Source organism: Charadrius vociferus, unplaced genomic scaffold, assembly GCF_000708025.1.
Source record: "Charadrius vociferus isolate BGI_N301 unplaced genomic scaffold, ASM70802v2 scaffold72, whole genome shotgun sequence".
Classification (NCBI taxonomy): Eukaryota; Metazoa; Chordata; class Aves; order Charadriiformes; family Charadriidae; genus Charadrius; species Charadrius vociferus.
The window spans coordinates 4,945,696-4,969,404 of NW_009647830.1; the positions used below are offsets into that span (position 1 = coordinate 4,945,696).

General features: G+C 38.6%; 1 protein-coding gene across 1 annotated transcript in view; it reads left to right on the top strand.

The window, feature by feature from the left end:
- The window catches only part of KITLG (KIT ligand), a 34,546-nt gene that overhangs the window by 4,480 nt on the left and 6,357 nt on the right, over positions 1–23,709 (top strand). The window contains exons 2-6 of the mRNA XM_009882659.1: positions 4,620–4,733; positions 14,390–14,452; positions 19,105–19,284; positions 21,186–21,348; positions 22,239–22,334. Of these exons, the coding sequence (XP_009880961.1) occupies positions 4,620–4,733; positions 14,390–14,452; positions 19,105–19,284; positions 21,186–21,348; positions 22,239–22,334 (616 nt within the window). The remainder of the gene's footprint in view (positions 1–4,619; positions 4,734–14,389; positions 14,453–19,104; positions 19,285–21,185; positions 21,349–22,238; positions 22,335–23,709) is intronic.

Genomic DNA, 23,709 nt, shown 5'->3' on the forward strand with positions numbered 1-23,709 from the left:
ATACTTCACTGCTTCCAGAACTAGGTGGTCATGGGTGGGTGACTTTTTTTTCCCACATTTAGCTCACTTTTCTGGGTCTTGAGCAATGTTTGTCATTTAAGCAGTATTTAGGCACAGCCATTTAGAGTACTAAAGTTAGCACTGTCATTTGCATGGTGAAGGTATCGCTGAATACCATGAAAATGGCAATTGGATTACATTCTGTATAAATGCTCCTCTTTGACTTTAAGATTTTTCCACGCTGACAGTAAATTTCTTAATTGGTTAAAGGCACTTCTTCCAAGACTTTAATTATCTCTATCACATCTAAATAACTAAATAGATTAGTAGACATATGAAAGAATTATTGTGCTCTTATGCTTCTGGATGCTTTGTGGTTAAAAAAAAAAATAAAGGCAAGAAATATCTTTTCTTGCTATTTTCATTTTCTCTGAATCTTCTTAAAAAAGGCTTTTTAAGGCATAAGTATGAACATTAAGTTAGTTATCCGTGACTGACCAACCAATGTTGTCTATGGCAGAAGTTCACAAGCTGTGCCTCAGCAAAGCAGCACACAAGCACTGCCTGAGAAGCCGGCGCTGAGAGACATTCCTACCCCTGCATTAGCAGAAGTGAAAAATAAATTTGGGAAGCCTAGCCCAGGGTGAATATTGTTCCACGTTGTCAGCTGACCCTACTGCAGCCATGGTTTGGTTGTGGTTAATTAGATGATTTGCTTAAGAAACTGGGCTGAAAAATTCCGTGGCTAACATGATTTGAATGCAAGAAATTTTATAATGAAGAACCCATTCATCTGTGTAGTTACTACCTCTCCCTGTGCTTAATGTTTTTTTTGCATTTTATTATTTGCCTTTTTTTTTTATTATTATTTCTCCCTACTTATGATTAGAATTGTTATCAGTACAAACTAGATATTTGGAAATGTCCAGACTTTCCAAAGTTTGGCTTATTTAGCAATATGGTATTCCCCTTGCTGTTTTCCATTTAAGGAATTAGCTGAACATTAACCATAGCGTACTGTGAAAAAGATGCTAAAGCACTCATTCAGCAGCCTTTTTCAACACTCCAGATCATAAATGAAGAACATAAATGAAAAAGTTGTTGATCTACAACTGAAGCATGGCCTTCAACACATTGGATCACTAGCTAAGTCTCTAAAACGCTGTTAACAGAAATTATAGATTGTGGTTTATAAGCAATAGTAAAAATAATTTGCAGAATGATCGAAAGTGTGTACTTGAAATCTTTAATCAGAATTATCCTTTCCAGTCTAATAATTATTTTTTCCCTTTCACAAGAGCAACTTAAATATTCAGTATTTAAGAGATTTCAGAATATAAAAACAATTGAATAATTTTTGAGCCAAAAATAGGAAGAGGCCCGTCGGTGTAAATGTCTGCCTCCTGTCTGCCATATATCTTCAATTTAATGCTGGTAGATGACGTGTGATTAAATCCTGTGGCCAGCTTTGAAATCTCATTTTAGCTTAGAAGTAATTATATATGGAAATCTGTTATAAGTACTGTGTGGGTAACTTTCATTTATGGTTAGTAAAGTGTAAAACTGGAATCTGTATTTGTAAAGCTGTTGTTTAAGCATCCCTTTTGTTCTGTCCTTGATTTAATTTAGTCTATTCAAGTTTTGCTCAAACAGCAGGTTTGGTCATTAGTAAGTAACACAAAAATAGCTTAGCTCTTTGATCTGTACAGTCCTTACAATGTGCCTGTAGGCATGTGTAATATAAATATTTTGTAAGTGCAAATAATTAGAGCATTTTGGATAATAGGTATGTTGAAACTAGCAGTATTTTGCAGATTTTCAGTTCCTGTTGGATGACACAGGGAACAAATAAGTGAGAAAAAACCTCAAATCATCTTGAAATTTACAAAGCATTTGTTTTTAATAGCAGTTATAAAAACTGCTATGCTTTTAAATCCCATTATTTACATAGAAAAAAAGGTGTATTCTTATTGATTTGCATGATTATAAAATGTGTACTGATTTTAAGGTTGATGTATGTGTTGTTTTTAGATCCAGAAGTATGAAAATTGAGAAGATGCATCAGAGTTCTGGTTTTATGATGAGTGTTCTGCTGCTCTGATTAATATTACTCAGTTGATCTGGCAAAAAAAAAAGTATTTTCAGTTGTTACTTTTTTTGATTATTAGACTGTTAGGTTAAATATCATCCTATGACAGTGACAAAAGTCAGTGAACAAATCCCATCTTCCTTTACCTGCTACCTTGGTATTGAGGAACCCAATAAAGAAATCGGCAGTTTCCGGCATGGATTCCATCTCCAAAGAACACGTCAGGGAAATGTCCCTGAACCCCAGCGAGTGTAACTGATAGTGTACTGTTTAACTCTGAAGGTAGAACTACGTTTTTTTTTTCATTCTCGAAAGCAGTATTAGTCAATTTTGGAGCTGGATGTCATTAACTTCTTGCCTTTTATATTTGTTCCAAAAATCACTAGTAGGAAGTATTCTGTCAACTTGAGGTCCCCTTTGGTCTCCTCTATGATTCTGGAGCTTATGTGAGGAGAGGGAGATGTTTCTTTGACCACTTCAGGCTAGTTCTTAAACAACTTCGAGCTCTTGTACACTGCAAGGAGCTCTCAAAGGTCCTTTCAGAGACTAGTAGCATCTTTGTTGCATCTCCTCAGAGCTTGAATTGTTCGTATATGTAAAACTGCAAAGACTTATATAACATAAGATGCAGAGGTTTTGTAAGAAAGACTACTATTCTCAATTTTCAGAGGTAATTATTCTCAATAATTATTTGTACAAATATTAAATTAAAAGTATTTCTGAATGCTGGTTATGTTGAAGGAAGAGACATTCTCAAAAGACATGCTGCATACTGAATGTGTACTTTCTTAAAACATTTTTGATTTCTTTGTGTGCAAGCCTACCCGTCATCATGAGCCTGTGGTGTCTGAAGGTAGTTTAGGGAAAGCCGAGTGCGGGCTCCACCGAAACGGGTAGTCCTGGCTTGTCCCATCTGTAACGGACCATTTCTGCTGTCTCAGTTACCTGGATCAGAAAGCTGGTCTGACTGAAAAATGGCACAGAAAAACAAAATGGGAAGTTGCCTGCCTGGTACTGAGCTGGCTGAGCCCTCTCAGGAGTGCCAGTGCAAGAGGTAGTGGGAGGAGGCTGGATTGTCTTTTCCAGCAGCAGCCCACACTGGTTTTGCCTAAATGAGACAGGAAATCATATTCTAAGAAAGCAAATGACCAGTTTTACTTGAGATGTAAGATACGCCTAAGATTTAAGAGATATAAGGTACGAGAGAGAGATTTACTTGTCATTTAACAGCTCTAGGGAAAGTGCCTGGCGCTGTTCTGTCATGTTCCCCGAGCGATCTTTATCATCATGCTTTCTTAGCCCCTCTAGGTACTATAATGATGCTTAATCTTTTAAATCTGTGATTTTCTCTCTCTGCTTTCCTAGAGAGCTTCGTCTATGTTGTCTGATTTGCTTTGGTCTTAAATTGAAAAGTTGGATAGCGTTTGAAGGCAAGGCTGCAGACAGGAGCTCTCTGCCTGTCACAGGGAACTGATGAGGCTGAGATGCATTTTGGTTCATGCAGAAGCGAATTCTGGTCTCAGTCCTGCCCTCGCGGAGGCTCGAGAGCCTGCACAGGCAAATTCCATACTTGCAGTAAATGTACACCATCATCGGCCCCTGCTGACAGCTTCAGTCGGCTGGCACAAGAAGCTTCACAACCCGAGGCAACTTTTGATTATCCATAACTTAAATGCTTTAACATTCTGGAAATAAAGATCTGCAGCTTAAACTTGGCACAGGGCTCTGTGGGAAACCAGCGAAGCACAAGGAACAACAGAAGGCGAGGAAGTTCAGGCAGTGTAGCCAAGGAGACACCCAGGTGCATTGCAGCTAGTTATCTGGTGCTTTTCTGGCGGAGTCTCACAAGCCTGTGTGAGTACATTGCATTGCTGTTCCTAATAGGATTTGGGAGGGGAATGTAGTGCCAAAGCCAAGCTGCCGCTCCTGAGAGGCCAGGGCATGTCACTTAGAGAAAATGTATTGTATTGCTTCTTGAGTTCTCGGTATTTGGGCAGAGTCCAGTTGTGCAGTTTAAGTACTCAAATGTAATGGCTGTGATTATGAACTTTCTCCTTTCATCTTGCTGTGGTCTGGTATCATTTTGTTCCTTATCATCCATTATCATATTAAAGGCACAGGTTTATCAAATACCTTATCAGGTGAATAGCAGGTATTTACTTAGCTTTATGTTGATGATGAAGAATATTGCAGTTTGTCTCTTTCTCTTCTTTGGTATCTGTAAACTTTGCAGAAACTCACCTAAGCAGAATCCTGCACAAGTAATCCGATGGCTCCGTACCAGGTTTTCTTTTATTACTCTAAAGATATTTGCTTCCAGAAAAGATCAATTAAGTGCCTTTCTGTGGATCCCTGCCATGAATATTATACTATAGTGGTATGACTATGGCCTTATGAAAGATGAAGCGTATTGTTGCATCTAGACTTTGTGTATGAAAAACCGCTACAATCTCTTGTTATTTCACTTGTGGAGATTGCTTACTTGGGATTTCTTGTTTGTTTTGTGTTTTGTTTTTTTTTTACTAAATAGACTTGGATTATCACTTGCTTTTGTCTTCAACTACTCCTACTTAATCCTCTTGTCAAAGCCCAGAGTTCCTGCGGGAATCCAGTGACAGATGATGTGAATGACATTGCAAAATTGGTAAGTAGCTTTTATTTTAAATTACTCTTTATGTTAAACAATAATCAGCAGCTAATGGCACTTACATTTTTAAGCAAAGTTAGCAAATCTGTATTAAAACCAGGGGAATATGAAAAAAAAAATAAAATAAATCCATCAACATCTCTCACTTGATCAAAACCAAAACCTTTATTGCAGAGAGGGGAGAATAGTTTCAGAGTTCATTGAAGAGATGACCTTCTTGATCAGGCTGGAGTGTATGTACATATGTGTTTCTCTCCCTCCAAACTTCCATAAAAACTGTCAAAAGTCTTGATTTCCTGAAACATTGTCTGGGATCAGATTGTTTCCCATGCAGATGAAATATTATTGTCTTTGCGTTTCTGAATTGCGTGGAGCAGACTGGCAGCAAACACAACTGAAATGAACCAGAAGTCTCTACCTTAAGTATATGGGAAATTTGTGCCATATATAAAAAGAGTATGATATTATTGTTGTAGCAATCAAGGCAATAACAATTGAACAGCTCTTACAGTCTTTAGGTGTGAGTGGGCTACACTGATTGAGTGTTTCTCTATTTGATGTGCCTAGAAGTTTAAGTCTGAAGGACTCACGGGTTCCTAAGAGAACTGAATTCATTTAAGTACATTTTAACTGTTACTTAATTGGACACGGCATTAACCTGAAAAACTGCATCTCCTTGTGTGAAGTCAGTTGGTATTTAACTCCACTCCACTGAAATCAGTGATTATGCTAACTTGCAGTAGTGTGGGATCTAACACCAAAGTTTTTAAGAAATAATATATACTGAACACTTAGCAAGCCTACCTTCGTCTTCATATTGACTTCAGCTGAAAACTATGGCTTCATTATGGAAAAATGGTTGCAATACCAGCCTTAATATTATCAAACACTTAATTTGGAGTCCCTTGCATTTGCTGCCAGGGCAGGGTTCATAGTTTTTTTTTCTTTGGGCTTTGTTATATACTTTGGCACATAGTGTAAATCTCTGGGGTGCTCTATAGTCCTACTCAGACGCTTAGTGTGTTAGTCCCTTTAGGCAGAATTCTGAAGTATTGTCATGTTTATTCAGGATAATATTTCATCTCTTGAAAGACTAAAAAAATCAAAAGCTTAAGCTTTGATTTAAACCTGTTGAGAGCATGACAGAACAACAGAACTCCTGTGAGGGCTGGTGAAATTGTCTGTTACACAGTTAGCAATAACTTTTTGTCAATTTTGTATCCTCGGAACAAATGCTTTAACTTTCCCTTTAGTACAAATTAAACTTCAACTGTGTATAAATGCAGTTCACAAGAATTTACAGTTTGAGCAATCACACTTTGCTTTTGAGATAAATTATGAAAGAAACATAATATCATAAAAATTAGGTCAGTCTTTAATTTGACTGTGACTTTCTGTATTTTGTTCCTACACCTTCCTCCAGACTAGTCCAGCAATTGCAGTTCTTGCAGCGCTATGTTTCCATACCCCTACTCTTCCCAACAGCCCCTCTTAGTTCTCCACATGCAGCGTGGTCACTGGTTCCCTCCCATACCCACTGGGCATGATCCCTACCTGAGCAATGTTTTGAGGTCTTGCTAGATTTATATCCCCTTTTGCTTGGGCTGCTGGCTGGGCAGAAAGGACTTTGTGTGGCAACGGTTGTGGTGTGTGTTGTGTGTGCATGTCTTGGAAGAAAACTTCTGCCAACTGTCCAGCTTGCGCTGCGCTTCTGCTGCTGCCAAGCCTGAGCAGAGCCAGGTAGGACTGAGCTCTTCCGGCCACTCCTCAGTGAGGGTGCTAGATGGTCCATCTCCTGACTTACATCCATATCTTTCATATCTTTCTACCAAATGCAAAATTTGCATGAAGTTAACTATCAAGTTCAAAGATATTTTGGGTTGGAGAAATAGCAGAGAGATGCAGAAAATACAAAGCCCAGACACCTGCGTTCTTTCTGTTTTGAGTTGTGCATATGAGAACATTTCGAGAAAAGTCTGTATCCCTGTTTTGTCTGTGTTAATGTTTGCACAGATTTTTCATGCAGAAATAATTTCTCTAAAGGCACTTGAGAATTGAAAGGATAACATGGGAATAAGTTCAGTATCTTAAATTTAGTATAAGAACTCTTGGTTTCGATTAAACTGACTGTATTGCAAGTTGGTCATTCTCTTTTGAAATGCTACACCATGAGAACTTGACATAGAGAACAAAATGGACAAAAAAGGTTTAAAGTACTTTTAAAACAAAATATCATTAGCTAACTGTGTGAGTATGAGAAGGGAGAAATTCACAGAGAATACTGACTTATCACATTACTTTGCTAAAAAGTATAATTTTTTAATGCTATACGGATTATATCCTTAGTACATATAATATGGACTCCAACATGATATTGCTTAGAAATATAGTTCAGGAGACTGTTCACCTCCTGTAAATTACTAGAAGTGCTTTTGTACCACTTCTGCTTTTGAAATAAAATATGTGCATTGAATTAAGGAATGATATTCTGATGACTTACATCTTCAAAATTAGACATAGCACCCATAGGTTGTTGGGTTGTTTATTGATCCTATTAGCCTTTAAAAGTCTTATTTTTCCGCTGATCAAAAGAGTTTGTGCCAGTAGGACACAGTGTCTTTAATAAATGTTTCACACTGAGAAGAAAAATGTTATGTGTACAGTTATTGCCCATAGTTATTGTGATGTTATCCACAAACTCTGTCACACTTGCTGAGAGTGGTATGACAGTTGTTTCTACAGAGTTTTTTCTCAGCCACACTGTCATGTTCTTTAAACCCTTTGTCCACAGTCATGAGTATAGTGCCATATCCATGTGCGATAAACTTGTCATTCAGCGGTGGTACAAAAGTCCCATCATTTAGCTTAGGATGTTGGCCTCTCTTCCTCCTGTCTCATCACAAATGCTCAGACATCAGCTTAGATTCAGTGTGGCCTGAATCCTCCACTGGGGCAGATTACGATCTCTTCATCTCCCCAAAATATTAGTCTTCCCTGGGCCTTTTCTCCTTACTGTAAAGATGTATCACCATCTCTCCCTGGTGATTCAGGTCTATAACGGAATTGTCCATTTTGGCTCTTGCCATTTCACAGACCCTTGTATGTTCAATTTTAAAAGCTCCTTGTTTTTTTTTTTTCTGTCGTAACAGGAAAAATATTTTTGTAGCTCTCTGTCCATACAAATTCACTTTTCTTCCAAATTCTTGGTGGATAAAAATCCAGTCTTCTGAAAAGTCTTTTGCTGGCTTTGACTTCTATAGTTTTGCCCTTCATTCTATTAATTTGCCTCTCTGACCCTGTATCTTCTACTTATTTCCTTCAAGCTGTTCCTCCTTTTCTTCGTTATCAGTGGCAAGCTTCTTGGTTTTGTCTTCAAAGGCACTAGCTATTAACGCTGCCTGTGATGACTTAACACATGCTGAGTTTGCCCTCTTGTCCTAGCTTCTCCTCATTATTTCCATGGTATCTGTTACGGTGTTAGTGGCTGCAGGAAGGATGCTTCTTGATGAACTCCAGGCAGATTCTCTTCTTCTTCCAATCTCATGCTAAAATTCTTTGCAGCATGAATCCATGTCCCTTTTATTTCTTTTTCCTATTCTGCTCTTCCCTACCTCCACTGCAGTTCGCATACACCTTGCAAAACAGTACCACAATTCCCTACCAAACTCTTTTGCCTGTAGCTTGGTGCAACCTAGTCTTCATTTATTTGGTTCTGGGCTTCTTATTCCAAGTACTGTGAACACCCTATACCACTGGTAGAAAACCCCTGAGCACGGCTGCGGCTGTATTTTGCTCGACTGTATTGTATTCTAGAAATATGAGAAGAACATGCCTTCATCAACACCTTCTGTGAATATAGACCAGGGACGTCTACTAAGCTTAAGCTATTGGAGAATATATAAGACACACCATGCAGTGCCTGAAAATGTGGGTCATTTGCCCAACCAACTTTGTGTTGAGTAATAAATTGAGGACAGATGTATGGTATAACTTGTTTTCAGAGGTGTTAATCTAGATTTTCACAAGCATCATACTAGACTCATACCAGAAGCTAGAATCAGAAAGAAAGAGCAGATTCAATAACAATAAGCATTAATAAGCATCAATAACAATTAATCAACCTAAGACCAAATCAGACAGGTATCTGTTTATACAAAAATTACTTGTATTTTCTGTAAGATTACATTTATTCAAATCTTCATAATACAATTTTGTCATATGAAGAACGTCCTAAGTAAAATTATTTTAAGAAGCAAAGAACAGTTGCACAATCTTTTTTTTGTTTGGTTTTTTTAATAGTGAGAACTTTAAAAGAGCATAATTTCATACCTTTAGAGAAGGAAAGTATTTAGAGAGTATTCATTCTGCATTACCAATCACTTGAACTCCTGCATCTTTTTAAATGAAGGTGTCTGGAGGGAAACACATTACTTGATGAACAAATGTTCTGTATTATGAAACTGTAATTGCAGCACCTGTCAATAAAACCTGTCCCCATTGTTCTTTTCAGCACAGTAAGTCGGCAGAAAGCTGCATTGCTATAATTGTGACTCTGATTTTGCATAAGAATGAGGAATCTGTTGTATATATGTTTGTTAAATACGAACATCAACTTTACATAAGTAGAATTTTCACTGAGCTGTGCAGTATGTATAGAAGGTACCTACATATTTTGGTTTCATCCATTAACAAAATCTAAGATATTCACTTCTTCTTCCGTGATCTACTTCTCTAAAGCATTATTTTTCTTTCGAACATTGGAAGCCCAAACAACAGTCAGCATTTACTGACCAGGTTGCCTGTTGGAGACGTGCTGTTTCAAACACTTTGCCTTCACATTGCATCTTTGCTGTAAATGTGTACTTTGCACTCTCTGCAACATTTGATATTTATTTTTAAATGGATCTATCTCTCCTGAGTGAAGGGGTTATAAAAATGATCCAGTGTTGTTATCCTGCAAATAATCTGCCACTATGGCTGTAAGAAGTGTGAACGGAAATCGTTAGCATGTTGTCTTAAGCCAAATGATGGGGATTTTATTAACTGCTTCATTAGCAGATGAGATAGATAGAGTAGATTCCAGAGATGATGGACAGAAAGTTGAAGCTCCCACAGGAAAAAAAAAGTCAAGGATGCAAAGAAGGGAGATGCAGAGGCATTAAAGAGTAGGAAAGGGAAATGAGAAAGAGCGATGGGAGGTAAAAATGGTAGTGGAAAGGAAAGTATGGTTTTCCCATCATATGCCTCAGAGTAAAAGAGAAATCACTGACAATAGTAAATGGTAATTTTTACTTTAAGGACTTACTTTATCTTTGATCTTTGTAAAAAAAAAAATAATATCATGATATCTATGCTTGTCTCTTCAAAATTTTCAGAACAGTCACAATAAAGAGAATTTCCAAAAGCCGTAGCCCTCTTTTCAAAGCACTTGACTGCAGAGATAGGTCGTCTCATTTCTGTTCTGCTCTTGTGATGAAAGAGTAGTTTATGGAACCCAAATTGCTTTAGAACATCCCTTTTTCATCTCCCCATCTATGTGACCATGAGCATATTTTAAAAGTATGTTTGGGTTATGCAATGTTAACAGTGCTGTATTAAATATTCAGACCTCTGTATGTCAAAAGGAATCTTACATTCCCCAGTTTGAGATTCTGTTGCAATTGGGAATATAGCACTTAATGTTGGTTTTATATGGATTTAAAGTCGTAAGTCTGTTCTTCACCTCTTCTCAGAGCCTGATAGGATTTCTACAACCACACACCCCCACTAAATCAGAGAAATTTTTTGTGGCATATTAATTGCATTGCAGGGTTATTTTAGTTCTATACATTACTTTCCAGGATCATCAGTTGACATTCTCTATAATCATCAAAACCGTTACTTTTGTCTGAACCAAGGAAAGTCATGTAGGCAGGTGTTTTGTGGCCCCCAGATTTATCACTGTACTTAATGAGTTGAGTACAGGAACCAAAAAAGCCATTCTGGGACTCTGGCAATTTCAAGGGACAGTCATTTTCCACCCATTTTTGCTCAGGCAGCTCAGAGCCGTCTTGTCCTCTGCTCCTTGTTGGAACCTGCAGCAGTCAGGCACCCCACACAGAGCAGGTACGCAGAGTCCTTTCATTCTTTGCAGGATCACTTCAACAGTTGATAATCAAATGGTTTTGCATCATAGTCTTGGTGGTTAGCCTTCAGTGAAAGTCACTGTTTAACAGTTTCCCACAGCATTCTTCTGGAGGAACTGGCTGGTTATAGCTTGGATGGGCACATGCTTTGCTGGGTAAAAAACTGGCTGGATAGCCATGCCTGAACAGTGGTCATGAATGGAGGTAAAGACAGTTGGTGGCTGGTCACAAGTCGTGTTCCCCAGGGCTCAGTACTGGAGCCAGTTCTGTTTAATATCTTTATCGATGATCTGCATGAGGGAATTGAGCGCACCCTCAGTAAGTTTGTAGACGACACCAAGTTGGGTAGGAGTGTTGATCTGCTTGAGGGTAGGAAGGATCTACAGAGGGATCTGGACAGGCTGGATGGATGGGCTGAGGCCAATGGCATGAGGTTCAAAAAGGCTAAGTGCTGGGTCCTGAGGTTGGGTCACAACAACTTCATGCAATGCTATAGGCTTGGGGAAGAGTGGCAGGAAAGCTGCCTGGCAGAAAAGGTCCTGGGAGTGTTGATTGACAACCAGCTGAATATGAGCCAGCAGTGTACCCAGGTGGCCAAGAAAGCCAACAGCATCCTGGCCTGTATCAGAAATAGTGTGGCCAGCAGGACTAGGGAAGTGATTGTCCCACTGTACTTGGCACTGGTGAGGCTGCACCTCAAATACTGTGTTTGGTTTTGGGCCCCTCACTACATGAAAGACATTGAGATTCTGGAGTGTGTCCAGAGAAGGGCAACAAAGCTGGTGAGGGGTCTAGAGGACAAGTCTTACGGGAGGAGCTGAGGGAACTGGGGTTGTTTAGCCTGGAGAAAAGGAGGCTGAGGGGAGACTTTATCGCTCTCTACAACTACCTGAAAGGAGGTTGTAGCGAGGTGGGGGGTTGGTCTCTTTTCCCAAGTAACAAAGGATAGGACAAGAGGAAATGGCCTCAAGTTGCGCCATGGGAGATTTAGGATGGATATTAGGAAAAATTTCTTCACCAAAAGGGTTATCAAACATTGGAACAGGCTGCCCAGGGAAGTGGTTGAATCACCATCCCTGGAGGTATTTAAAAGATGTGTATGCAGGGTGCTTAGGGACATGGTTTAGTGGTGGTTTTGGCAGTGTTAGGTTAATGGTTGGACTCGATGATCTTAAAGGTCCCTTCCAACCTAGACAATTCTATGATTCTATTCTATGAAATTTCAAGATTAATTTCAGGAAAGCAAGACAGTACAAAATGCACAGATTTAGTACAAACACATCCTTCAGTCTTACATCAGGGGCTCTACCCTATTTTCTGTGTGTGAGTTGGGAAGTCCAACTGGGACACAAATATAACTCCCTCACTTTGACTGAGCTCCATCATTTACCATCAGCAGAGCATCTGGCATGTGGAGTTTAATCAATAAAACTTTAACAAGTTGTTTCGTCTTGAGGCAGGGCATATATTTTGTGTTTGACACCCTCCCCCCCAGTGATCTTCATTTTTAGTAGTAAATTCAAAAATATCTTATCTGATTCACAGTCTGTCAAGGAGAAAAATATCTGAGGCTGAGCTGTATTCTCCGGCTTTGTTTGAGAAGCTGTAAGGGCAGCTACAATTTTTTAACTGTGCATGAAAAGTGCTTGACAGGCACTGATGCCAGTAAAGTAGATTGTATACATAATGCATATCAATTCTTGTAGTGTTCATTGATTTGGAACAAATTTAATCTTCCAGTGACCTTTCTTAAAGAATGGTGCTTTTGCTGACATTGCTAAGTATTGAATCCCTCTAGAATGAGTATGGGAAACTTTGCACCGCACCTTTGCGGTCTTTGCTGCTTGAGGTATGGCTATCCTACCTCTCTAGGCACGCAAAGGAAGCTGGAAAAGAAACTGGATTACCTATTAATGTGTCGGGATGTTTTTAGAGGAAGGAAAAATATACAAAATCTGCAGATAGGCATTTAAAATAAATCAGATGCTCTAAAGAAAGAAAGAATGTACTGCAATATTTTTCAGTATTTGTAGCATCTTGAATCAACTTTCCAAAATGCCAGGTAAACAGAAATCGATATAGAGAATTTTAGTGGCACTTCTGCAAGTGCTGCTTTGGGAATGTGTAGGTATAAAAAGAAAAAAGATAATTGATCTGTGGAAAGGAATTTACTGGGATCATTTGTGTAAAACTTGTTTTTTAAAGATGTAGGAGAAAGCTAGATGTCATTGACCTGAAGGATTGTCACTCAGCCCACGTTGTAAATAAAAAAAAATGTTTGGAATTCACTAGTGACTGACTCTGCATAAGTATTGTCCTTGATCATTTCTAGAACCATAACATTTTGAAATTGGTGTTTTAATTTTTTAATTGAAACTAAATTTTAATTAACAAATAAAACATTCTGTTGTGTCAAACAAAATACTACCTAAAAACTGCACAGGAAAAAAAAATATCCCTGAACTGGTTGCTATAGCAGCAGAATCAAAAGCAGCCATAACAGGATGATCTTTAACCCGAACAAGGAGAAATACTTTGCTGAACAAAGTATAGATTCTGGTTCACCAAAGGAATTATGTAGGTGCTTATTGTCTTTTGACTAAATGGATTTCAAACCAGGATGAGAAATATCAATTGAATCTTTCACTAGTACAAAAGAAAATAGATTTGCTATATCACTAAGCATCATAGCATTGATAAACCTTTTGAAAAAAGTACTTCAAGAGATTGTGGATCGTGGTAGCATCTCCTCTTCACCTCCCCACTCAGCACATTCCCCAGATGATCAGCCACATCTCACGGCAGTGTTGGATCCCATCTGTGGGAGACTGAATTGTATAATTAAGTGAGAACCCTTCTTCCACTCCATGTCCTTGCTTCAGCACACCCCGTACTCACCCACATCTGCAAAGCTGCGCTCAGCTTATGTGTGTGGAATCTCTCCTTTGCCCCAGGACATTGCTGTGATATAATTATATTGCTCATCATTAGTAATAGGCACAGCTTCAAAGTTGAAGTTGCACTCAAGTGTTTTTCTGACCTGGTATATAACTAAGCACAAGGCAGGCAAGTATTTATTTAGGTTCAAATGCTTGCCGAAACTCAAAGTTATTTGAACAAAAAAGGCTCAGAGACTACTGGGTCCTCTACTGTTTGGAGTGGTTTGGTTTACATAGAAATTGTCACATAAACACTTCAAGACATGACATTAAAAGATGAAAATGCAGTGGGGTTTCTGCATCAGACACCTTCTCCTCACTGCGTTACTGATTTTAATTCTGCTGGGAAGGGAACATTGAACATGATTACATTGGATCTGGGAATGTTACAGAGGTGTGGAAAGATGCTTCACTTGTGACCAAATAAGTCAGTAGCAGTTCCACAGGAAACTGAGTATACAAACTTTTGCACCTGGTAGGTTACTGAAAATTTGTTGAATATTTTATAGGTTTTGTTGAATACAGTGATAGAAATTAAGTCTTACTTTGTGTAGTCAGTAATAACATTTTAATTGTCTGTTTATTGTAGGTCGGAAATCTCCCAAATGATTATATGATAACCCTTAAATATGTCCCGAAGATGGATAGTCTGGTATGTACAACCACTTCAAATTAATCCCAATAAAATAGCCCACTGGAACCAGTGATGGCCATAATGTTTTATACCTAGTCCTGTGGCTTAGTAAGTTACAATTAAATAATGGTTATTTCACTATTCATATGCTTCACAAGTATTCATTTGAAAGAAATGTAGAAAGATTCCTGTAGTAACTTAAAACATTTTTAATTACAGGAATCTTAGGAAAATGTTTCTTCTTCTGAAATTTTTTAAAATTTTATCTGGAAAAAGTCAAACTATGGTATTATATCATCATGCCAATTGAAAATTGTTGCTTTATTAAAGAAATAATTTTTTTTTTTAATTGTACTTTGGAATATACTGTAGAACGTCCTCATTTCAGTCAGTGGAAATGCCATTAAAGCACAACAAATACTGAGTAGTGAGTAAAGAGAACGCTAGGTTCAGCAAATGGCAACATCATTAACTAAACAAACCATTAGAAAGTGAGGAAATTATTTCATTCAAACATGCTTTGTATTATTCTTTCTATATAATCTCATAGTTAATATGTAGCGATACTTTCAAATAAGCACCATCTACGTTCTTTCAAATTTTATAACATTTTGTATTAAAAATGTTTTCATATTACCTTATTGCTTACTCTACTAAATATTTTTGATGTTTTTCCTTAATTTTAAAAATAGTTTGAGACTAATGCATTGCAATACTCTCTTGGTTGTTGCATATACAGCAAGAAAAAGAACAGAAGAAAACAAGGTGAAAGTAGAAATTATGCTGAATGCTATACAGTACTATACTTAAAACAATAGCTTTAAGGAAAGAAAAAAAGGAAGAAAAGGACTAGTATGAAAATTAAACTGAACAATACTGTGCCTGTCTTAAGAATGAATCATTGGACACATACATCAGTAGCTGGAAATCATCTGGTAGATGTAAGAAGCTGGTTTTCTTAATGAAGATTTCACTATGAAAGTCCAATTTTCATTATGAAAATCCAATTTGTGTGCAATACACATATAAAAAGGCATCCCATCCTACAACATCATAGCAAATCTAGCAATATTCCCTATTGATAAGCCACATTCTCTCAGTTCTGAATAACAAGAAGATGGCTGGAGGAAAGGGAGGCTGTAAAATAGTGAAGGGCCCTGAGCTGTGAGGTTACGAGGTATCATGGCAGATCTGGCAGTGTTCTTATGAGTTTTTTTGGAAGCTCGAGGCTTTTACTTGAACTTAGAGTACTTCAGAAAACCCAGTTTAAACTTGATTCCTTAGACAGAAAAACTGTGCAGAACAAATGCAATGGAAGTCAGGTACTAGATCCTATATAATATAATTAAAACTTATGGAAAAAAATCCATTTCTGAAAATAGCCAATACCTGGAGAAAAAGGAAAACTGGCAGCCACCATCCCCTGGTTGTGGTGCTTTTTGAAATTCAATCGTTTTGGTGCCTGATGTGATGAGATTTCTATCTGTGGAGGACAGCCGTAGCCTGAGCGCTGCTCCTCAGCCTCCGGGATGAGCCCGGCAGCTGATGGGTGAGAGCCAGGCTGGATCGGGGCAGTTCCCTCCACTGCATTCCTGGGGAGGTTGGCAGTGCAGATGAAGGCGGCCAGGGAGCCTGCTTGAGTGATGGGTCCTGGTCGTTCTCACTGCTTAACTCTTTCCACGCTCTGTGGTTCAGTTTTGGCTGCCAGTAGGTAGTTTCTTTTCTATAGTTTAGATGCCATGTCATCTTGCTGCATCATATCCAGGAACTTAGATCCAGTTTACATTTACGATGAGCGGCCAAGAAATAACTAGGAAGAAGAGAAGTTTAGCACCGGCATTTCCGTATTCCCTTTGCTTGTACACCACTTTCAGTCATGGTGATGGAAGGTGCAGCTCTTGGCCACATGCCTTCGCAGGAGGAAGTATTCAGTGGTATTCACATCCCACTTTGCCAAATTCCTCTCTGGGGATTTCAGGTTATGTTACGCATACCACAGCAAAGGCTGGCTGAATAAGTAGGTTTGGCTCTGGGTTCCGCAAGGTCCCTGCAAGCTGGGAAACCCACAGTTTTGCATAAGGTGAATGCCCTTTGTTCAGTTCTGAAAGGATTGAAACGGTGCCCTGCAATACTTTTATTTCAATAGATTTCAATCTTCAGTGCGTGCATAAAGTGGGAAATGTACCCAAGGTAGCAAGTCTCAAATGTAGATGACTAAAGGTAGGAAGGCAGGGTGAACACAAAGCAGATGGGAAGCCAGTGTAGTGCATGTAACAGGAACAGACTGACCCGATCCATTAAACGGAAGGGTTGTTGCATTATGCACTAGCTCACGGCATCTGAGTGGCTTTAAAAGTAGTCTCGCATAGAGTGAACTGTGTAGTCTAACCTGAAGGTTAAAAGGCAAAGATGGCAGCAGCAGTGGCTGAACTCAGAAGAGGAAATAAACTTGAAACTTTTCGATAGATGTAGAAAGAAGAAGCTAAATGAGGACTGCCTGGAAGTACAAGGCAAGTCAGGTTTGCAATTGCCCTACAATGTAAATCTTGGTCAAAGTTTATGCAAAAAAGCAGAGAGAAACCTCCATTTCTCCTTGCAAATAATGTCACATTTCTCAATTTCAACAGTTGCATCCCTGTGTTTGGTAGCTATTGAGAAAGCAAGCTATTGCACAGCTTGATATTACTGAAAAGAAAACTTGAAGCTCTCGTGAAATACAGCTTTGTAGGTCAGAACGATTCAGTCAGAGGAGACTCCCACGCACATGCTAAACCACAGGAGCAACAAAATAGATTCCCTGCTGGAATCACCAAATGCTCACTAGGAGAAGCAGCAAGCTTTTGCAAGTCCCTGCCAGAGGAGTATGCACACCCATAAAACCTCAGAGGAAAAGGGTTTCCAGTTTTGCAGTTCAGGGAAGCACAGAAGTTCTGTGTCTGTGTTCCTACACCAGAGCAGAGGAAAACGTGTTGTCTGTCTCGTGACGCCAGTGGGACATGGCACAACACGTGCTGCTTGAACTGAGTATGTTTCAACAAGTTTTCTGTGATTTGTTTGCTTCTGGCTCTCCCCTCCCATCATTGTGCCTGAAGGAAAAAAGGGAAGCCGAACCAAACCAAGTGCCATCCATTTCAAATTTTGTTTCATTCTTTTTTAAGTCATTGTTGAAGTAATTACAGAAGGTGATAATACTGACTTGCCACTTGTTATCAGTGTGTGAGAGAGTTGTACACAAAAGTGAAAAGTAAAGTGGAGCTGAACAATGTATTTACATTTGGTTATCTAAGCCTGGAAGCCTAATAGTCTGGTTAGTCTTCGAAAGCACAAAGTGTGTTTTTTCTCATCAAAAACATTTACACCTCAAGGCAGAGCAGCACCTGTGTCACCGAGAAAGTAATTTGTCACCAAGTAATGGTATTTTTTTAATAAGGAATCTGATGTGGATTTATTGCAGAAATTGAGTGAAATGAGATTAAGCCTAGAAGCGAAGACAACACCAAATATTTCCCATATGTTGCAGAAGGTGGAATGGATGGATTCAGTGGATGCTTCCTGTCCACTGGGAAGCAATTGGAAACTGATTTAGTGATACTGAGAGTATTTAGGGGTTGCTAGCCCAAGATCATCATAGGTGGCAGGCTTTAATGATCCTGAGACATTTTCAGCCTCTGAAAAATAGCTTCACATATGGAATAAATTCCCATAACATTTACCATTAAAAAAAAAGCATTTATTGGGGAGGGATTTCCAGGTAGATGTTGCGGTGTGACTAAGACATTACCCGTATTTTTGCTGACCATATTGAGGTAGGGTTATTCCTGGCCTGGGTGGCTTTTTTATTTACTTGACTACTGTTATGTAAATCTAAGTAAAAGAAATTAATGACTCCCTGTAAGGCAGCAAGATGAATGACCAGGTTTCAATCACATGGACAGCTGTACAAACTTTATTGGCAAACTAATTGCATAGGTGTCAGTGAAAGGATTTGAACGCTATTCCAGTGGCACAAATTTGGCAGATACCGCAACAGGCTGTGTAGAACCCTTTTGTCAATGAAAACTCGGGCAAATTAGAAACTGTTCTCAGGAATGGAATTTAGTGAAAAAGCTGAAGAGGAAGAGTTAACTGAGCTAACGAGTTTAAATGTGGATAAAAGCACACATGGATTTCATGCAAAATGTTTATGGAAACGTTCATCAGAAGAGATTTAAATCAAGGATCTTTGGGGTTAACTGAGTCATGTAGGGTAACAATAATAAATGAAAAATGAGACCCGTTTAAAGAAAGTCTGAAGAAAATTGTTAAAGCAGTAGTTATTTAAGAAAAATAAATAGGTTAATGAAAGCGTGGAAGAGGGTTCATGCTAGTATGTCTCAAGGCTCAAATTCTCAATAGACTGACGCTTAGCATTCATTAAGAATTTAATGAAGGGACGGCATTTAAAAGACAATCATAAATATGTCAGTATGAGTGAGAATAGAAATTTTACCAAAAGGGCTGAAGAGAAAGTTGGCCACGCTAAAGATGACAAATTTTAATTTAGACTTTCAAGATAATTTAAATTGGAAAGAACAGTCTAATCTACTTCTGCACATTGAGTTGCTTAACCAGTTTTTGCAAAAGTCTGATATTTAATCTACCCCTCTGTTTCTCTTTTTATCCTCTGACAGCCTAATCACTGTTGGTTGCATTTGATGGTGCCTGAATTTTCAAGAAGTCTACATAATCTTCTCCAGAAATTTTCGGATATTTCAGATATGTCTGATGTTTTGAGCAACTATTCAATCATCAATAATCTCACAAGGATAATTAATGATCTTATGGCATGTTTAGCTTTTGATAAAAATAAGGTAATCTTTTTCAGAGTTTCTGCTCTTATGCTGGATATTTTTATTTGAACTTTCTCTTGCACAGTACTCAGCAATAGTTTAAAAATGCCCAAAGCTTCATTAGATTAGTTCTCATTTTTATTCCTGCACATCTGAAATCCTGCTTTGTTTAGAAATGCACTGAGGACACTGTGCTAACGTTGGCAATTTGGTCTCCCATTTCAAAGGAAAATGGCTTACAAGGAATTACAGTATATACAATGACCTGTATACAGTTATTTAAGTAGCCAAAAATGTAACTGTCATCTTTAAGATAATTAATTCATTCTGGTCTGTTTGAAACTGCCAGAATTCTTCCTCGTGCATCCAGCTTAAATTATTCATTTTGCTAGTGATCCTAATGTAAATTTAAAGATGATGTTGTTGAAGCTATTAATATACCCTTAGTATGTATCACAGCTCTGAAAGCTTCGCCATGGTTTAATGAACTTTTTTATACAAAGACACAGCAAAGACCAGAGGATATCAGCCCGTTTCCATGTGTTTCTGGATGCCAACAGCAGCTGGAAGGATTCCAGGGGTCTCACTCAAGAGACGTCTGATTCTCTTGTGTGAAAATGGTCATGGTGGAGGGAAATTAACTTTCTAATCCCTTACCCAGCTCTAACTAGTCTATCAGTAACTAAAAATAAGTTCTGTAGTTGAAGGTTTTGTCCCACTGCACAAAATGGGCAAAATCCATCATGTTCTTTACAGTAAGGTATTCATCTTCCATATATGTTTATTTTTGTCAAGTGAGTCCTTAGGCATTGTAATTGCACTGTTTTAACATCCAGAATTAATCAAATGGACTAAAACACTCTATCTCATTTAGAGTGGTATAACCTTGTAACCTTGTCATATATTGGCATTATATTGCTGAGAGTATTTAGACATTCCCTGCCTTTCCATTTCAAGCTGAATTCTGTCCAATCTTCAATGGATCTCTTTTTTTTTTTCTATTCTTGTCCTGATGATACAAAGCACTCAGCTCTGGGATGTGGTTGGGGAAGAGGAATTTTATTTTGTAGAATGAAGTAAATATCCTGTAATTCAGAGAAACAACTAGCTATTGATTTCCTCAGAGAAGAATGATCTTAGGTCTAGTACTTTCAGCATTAAACAAACTAATTTTGGAGCCAAAACTAGGATTTTTTCCTTAGTAGGTATTTAACCCATGTTCATACCACTGTCCTCCTTCTTGGGAGCGCAGAGTAACCCCAGGCCAAATTCGACCTTCGATAAGAAACGGTTGTTATGAGTCAGGTAAAAAGAAAAAAAAAAAAAGAAGATAACCATCAATGATCTTAACATGGGCCTCAATCTTGTTTAGTCTGGCATAACACACTTGTTTGTGAGACCTCAGAGTGATTGGGCTTCCTTGTTTATAGTCCTACTCTTATTTTTAGGTACATTATCAGGGATCTCAGCCTGCTTCTGTGCAGTAGTGTATCCCAGCTATTGTATTGTGTTCCCTGTACTGTTATGACAATAGCTATGATTGTGTTGTGTTCCTGTGTTCAGATTAAGTGATCATGTGGAACATTGCAAAGTAATGTGAAATCAAGGTGATTTTTTCAATAAGGGAAATAAAAAAAAAAGTCTCTTCATTTTCAGCATAGAATAAGAGAATGCTTTTCGTTCCTTGGCAATTTTACAACACTGGATTAATAATTTATTTCTATTTGCAAAGCTAATCTGAAATCTTCAGATCAGAGGGCTTGTATGTTTTATGAAGATTGTATACAGAAAATTTGGTCTTCTGCAGGGTAAAAATTTAAACTATTTTGTGTCATCTTTGAATATTTTTATCATCTGTTGAGGTGCTGAAATGAGCATCTCTCTTGTCTTTCTTTCAAGCTGAATTCTGTATTTTACCCTAGGATTTTGTAAAAGAAAATGGTCACCTTTATAAAGAAGGTCGCTTCATTCCTGAGGATTTTTTTAGGCACTTTAATAGTACCATTGAGGTCTACAAGGAGTTTGCAGACAGGTTGGATAAGAATGACTGCATTCTGCCTTCAACAGTAGAAACACCAGAGAATGGTAAGATGGCTCTCTTTTTGGGGAACAGAATGGAAGTAGATATAAATGGGTGATTTTCCTTTTTTTCAGGTTTTCAGAGATGCTCAGGATCTGATGCTATATCTCCTTTTTACTGCCAGTTAAAATTACTACCAACACCACAGCTTGTATTTCTGTTCTAAGTCGAGTTCTGACAGTAAAACTAGTGCCATCATTCCTAGTGACATCATTCCTTAATGTAATCCAAATAACCTCACAATACTCTGCTCTGTTTCTTTTCATCCCAAATATATCCCGGATCATATTTTTACATTGTTCTTCTTATCTTCCATTAATGTCCATTTAATTTTTATAATGCAGTAAAGGAGCCTAAGATTGCACTACTGACAGGACAGGAAGCTAGGACAAGTTGTAAATTGGAGCAGCCTCAATCCACCTCCGTATTCATCCCTACCCTCCTGAAAAGGGCCATGTTTACTTCATTTAAAAAATTTAACAAGCTCAAGTCAGGCTCCTGCAGTTCATTCTCACCCTTCCAGTAAATGGAGGGAGTTTATTCCCTTTGCTGTTACTTTCTCTAGTGACTGCCACTAGCTTTTTAATTAGGGCAACATATCCAGTTGCACAGTTACACCAGTAGCATCTAGAAGTAGATCAGTGCCTTAACCTAAGAACTTGTTTAAAACAGTTGCTTTTCCAGAATAGCTATTCAGCAGCAGTTCAGTGTGTAGACACATTTACCTCTTAATAAGAGTACTTTTTTGGGCTTAATCCACTCTATAAACAGCCCTGTAGCCAGATTTTTAAAACAGCCCTATAGCCACATCAAAGTAGCCCTATAGCCCATCATCTTATAGAGAGGGAACTGTATTTTAAGTTACATAATGCTGACACACTCATTTTCTATTTAGATTCCAGAGTCGCTGTCACAAAAACATTTTTGTTTCCTCCTGTTGCTGCCAGCTCCCTTAGGAATGACAGCATTGGCAGTAACACTAGCAGTAACAGTAAGTACAAGTGATTGAATTAATATATGTGTCTCCATTTTGTTCTGGTAGCTGGTTGTTATGAGAGCTTAGAGGAAAAGAATGTCATTAATTGTGCAAATTAATGGGAAGTTACTTGTGCCTGATGGTGTACCATGTGTTTCTCAGCTGTCATACCGAAATGCAATGAACTTATCTAATCAAAATTTAGAGATGCTATCAAGTTACAATGATATGACAGCTCTCTACAACTTGGAGAGGGCAGATCTCTTCGTTTTGGCTGTCATGAGGTCTCACTAGTCATATGGCCTCAGCAAACTTGGCCGTCCCAGACATCTCATTTTAACTCTCAGAAAAGGAAGTTGTTCCAAATGATCAGAATAGCTGTCCAAAATCAGACCCAGGGTACTCACGCAGACAAAGAGGTTGCCTGTACGTTGCATTTTGCAAGAACTGTCAATCCCAAGCTCAACACCAAAACTGTAGACAGTCCCCATGTTTGCTTGCTGTAGTCGCAGCAGGGCCAGCTTCACCCTCAGTGTGCTTTTGTATGAGGTCATGGACAAAGTCACTGCACTTTTGGCAGTCTGTAATCTTTCTCTGGCATGGCCATCTCCCTGTTTCTTGTCTGTCTTGGTCAGTGTATTACATGACTGGTCACTGACAGATAGGAGAACCCAGAATTGTTGCTGTAAGAGCCTCAGTATTACCTGTCACGAGGTCAGAAGGGGTATAGGAATCTGAGGTGAAGTGAGACAGCGAAGTTTCAGGGGCTTTTAGTGACATCATGTATAAAAAGGTGAATACACTCTGGAGCTTTCCATGTGAACAAAAGAAGGGGATTTTCCTTAGAGGTTCCTGAAATGGTGATTAAAGCTAAACCAGCTTGTTGTTTCCCTTGTTCCTGTTTCCTGGACACATCAGGATGACGATGTGTTTCTTTTTTACAATTTCACCCTTTCACTTCACAACCATCCACGGTATCTAAATGTGTGGTGATGAAGTATGTGGCTGGTACTCCTTGTGCTTAAGAAAACATGGGGAAGGAGGCAGCCTGATGTAACCTGGTGGGCACAATGGTAGCTTCTGACGGTGGGCCAGGTACTACTAAGACTGAGTTTCTTCTCATGCTTCTTCTCTTGGGAATGTGTAATCTAGTTATTCTCTAGGGCTTTATCACCATGCATGCATGCTATCTCTTAGTTTGCTCACAGCTGCTGTCAGATTTGAAGCCCTTCCTGATTGCTTTCCAATTAAGAGAAGGTCTTAAGTCGTCATTCCCCAGAACACTTTTGAGTAGAAGGTTGGAACAAAAACCAGCTTTGACTCCTGGCTGCCAGCCTGCCTCTCTGGAAAGGAGAAGTCTCAGTGCCACAAATTCCTCACCAAGAGGTCA